This window comes from Alosa sapidissima, chromosome 13 (genome assembly GCF_018492685.1).
Source record: "Alosa sapidissima isolate fAloSap1 chromosome 13, fAloSap1.pri, whole genome shotgun sequence".
Classification (NCBI taxonomy): Eukaryota; Metazoa; Chordata; class Actinopteri; order Clupeiformes; family Clupeidae; genus Alosa; species Alosa sapidissima.
In genome coordinates, this window is record NC_055969.1 from 27,989,263 (window position 1) to 27,991,769 (window position 2,507).

The window sequence follows — 2,507 nt, forward strand, 5'->3', positions numbered from 1 at the left end:
AGGTGTAGAATGAGAAGGCCTGGCTGCCTATGTACTCCGACTCTTTCTCTTTCTCTCTCCCTCACACACACACAGACACACACACACACACACACATTCAGGGACACTGTGCATCCTAATGCTGGTGCTCCATTGGGGCGTGCTAATGGACACTCCTTTTAGAAAGCGGAGGCTGCAGCACATGGCTGTTCGTCCGATGGGTGGACAAAAGCAACAGAAATCTCACAGTGGGCTCCTTAGTAACTGCTGCCTTGTGTGTCTGAGGAGGCACTTTTCATTGGAGACTCCTGTGAACACTCACACCTAAGCCAGTTTTCACGGCCATAATTCATTCAAACTGTAGAAGTACACTTTAGATGTGACATCTGCTCATCAACAAAAGGCATGTCATTTCAACATAACCCATTGCCATGTAATATATGTGGAAAATGCATTTCAATGTGTTGCAGTACTTAAAACAGGTTTCAATGTGAGAATCCAAGCAATCAGGTTAGACACACTCACACACACACACACACACACAGACACAATTGCACGTTTGCTTAACAGAGTTTGTAAGACAGAGTTTGTAAATGGATTGTTCACAGAATTTAATTTTCATTGCATGTGAATGCACTTCACTACAGCAGACTTAAACTTTTGGGTTGAGGAATTAAAAACATCCCTAGAAAGCAACAATCGCTCCCCGAATACATGTGCATGTTTCTTTGACACTGACAACAACAGCTCTTGATGTTCCAGTAAAACTACGACGAGTCAGCTCTTACCTTCACAGACTTTCATCATTACCTCTACACACACACACTTCTGCACTTGGGCCAAACCTTTACTGTCAAAGAACAAACAAACAGACAAAGAAAGCAACGTATCCCTCGGAGCGAATGAAAACCTGTCAGCATAGACAACAAAATGAAGTGATTTATAAAATATTTACAGGTTTTCTCTCTTCTGTTTTTGGTCATAAGGTGGGCTCAGTGGCACAGAGAGGATCGCCGCAGGGTGCTGATTTCCATCAATACACCACGAGGAAAATAAAAACAAACAGAACCAGCAACGAGCTCTTGTCAGTACCACAATGAAAATAAAAACATAAGTGCAAGGAAAAGCCTTGATATAAAATTGAAATGCAACATAAATTCTCAGTTTAAATACCAGACATACATTAAAATATTACTTTAGTTTAATTCTTTTTTACATACATATTTCTTCTGGACATTCAGAACATTGCTTTGCTCTATATACACAGGCAGATGCAGGACAACACGTGACAGAAACAAGATGTGGCGTACATGTTGGATTGGATCACAAAGATATATGTGGAGAAAAGTTCCTTTGGAGTCTCTCTCTCTCTCTAGCATAAGGCTCAGTCTACCACAGGTAGGCAGGTCACCACAGCCTCCTGACAACACGTATCCCCACAGTGCAACAGTCTGTGCACTTCTGTCCCACTGGAGCCAATATGGCACTGTCCTTCTGCTTTTTGTCTTCTGAAAAAGTACTGGATCACAATAGTCTTGGGTCCAGATGGTACAGTCCAACTGTCTCTCCCCCCTCTACTGGATCCAGATGGTGTTGGCGCGGTCCGGTCGGCGTGGGTCAGCTGTGAGGTCGCCGAAGGTGGAGAAGAACTGCTCCATCTCTTTCTGCAGCATCTCGTTCCTCTTCTCGGCGTCCTCCTTGGCTCGCTCGGCGTTGCGCAGCTTGATCTCCACCATGGTGTACTTCTTCCTCTCCTGGTCCAGCTCCTCGTGAAGGTTCACCATCTCAGTCTCCAGCTCCAGGTTGCGCTGCTCAAGACTACCACAGAGACAGTCAAAACAGTTAGATATGAGAGTCAAAAATTGTTAGATATGTGCTAGATATCTAACGATCTACCACTGTCCAGATCCCACAGAAATACCTGGCCCGCCTTTTCTTCATACTCTTGTCAATGTAGAATTTTAAGATCCAAATCTCAGCACTGCCTATCTAAGCCTGAATGCTGCTCTCATTATGCTCTATGTGAGAAAAGTGCTATATAAATAAATGTTATTATTTATTATTATGATCATTATTATTAGTGTAGTGTGCTAGAGCGTGTGTGTGTACCTCTTTATCCGAGCCTCATACTCGCTCTTCTGCTTGACCATCTCCTGCTTGAGGCTGGCCACCAGGCTGTGCAGGGCGCTGTGGTTGCTGGGCCCGTTGCTGGGCACGAACGTCTCGCTGTTGTCGCTGCTGCTGGTGCCGCGGCTGCCCCGGCCGTTCCCACTGCCCGCGCTTCCGTTGGGCCGCTCGCCGCCCAGAGTCAGGCCGCCGCCGCCGCCGCTGCCCCCCTCCTCCTGCGAGGGCCCGTCCAGCATGGCGTCATCAAAGTGGGCGCCGTAGAAGTCCTGCTCGGGGCAGGTGGTGGTGGACGAACGGCAGGACGTGGAGTTGTCCGGCAGCGAGATCTCGCAGGACGACGTGGACCAGGTGGCGCTGTCCACGCTTTGCTTGTCCTCGCAGCTGCTGCTCAGGCAGGAGGA

The 2,507-nt window shown here is 47.5% G+C and overlaps 1 protein-coding gene across 10 annotated transcripts in view; it reads right to left on the reverse strand.

The window, feature by feature from the left end:
- Positions 1 to 573: 573 nt before the first annotated feature.
- The window catches only part of arhgap24 (Rho GTPase activating protein 24), a 92,476-nt gene continuing 90,542 nt past the window's right edge, over positions 574 to 2,507 (reverse strand). For all 10 annotated transcript variants that reach the window (XM_042059597.1, XM_042059596.1, XM_042059599.1 and 7 more), the window contains 2 exons: positions 2,089 to 2,507; positions 574 to 1,797 (listed from right to left, as the gene is read on the reverse strand). The exon at positions 2,089 to 2,507 is cut by the window's right edge and continues 749 nt beyond it. In XM_042059597.1, coding sequence (XP_041915531.1) covers positions 1,554 to 1,797; positions 2,089 to 2,507 — 663 coding nt within the window. In that variant the 3' untranslated portion in view covers positions 574 to 1,553. The remainder of the gene's footprint in view (positions 1,798 to 2,088) is intronic.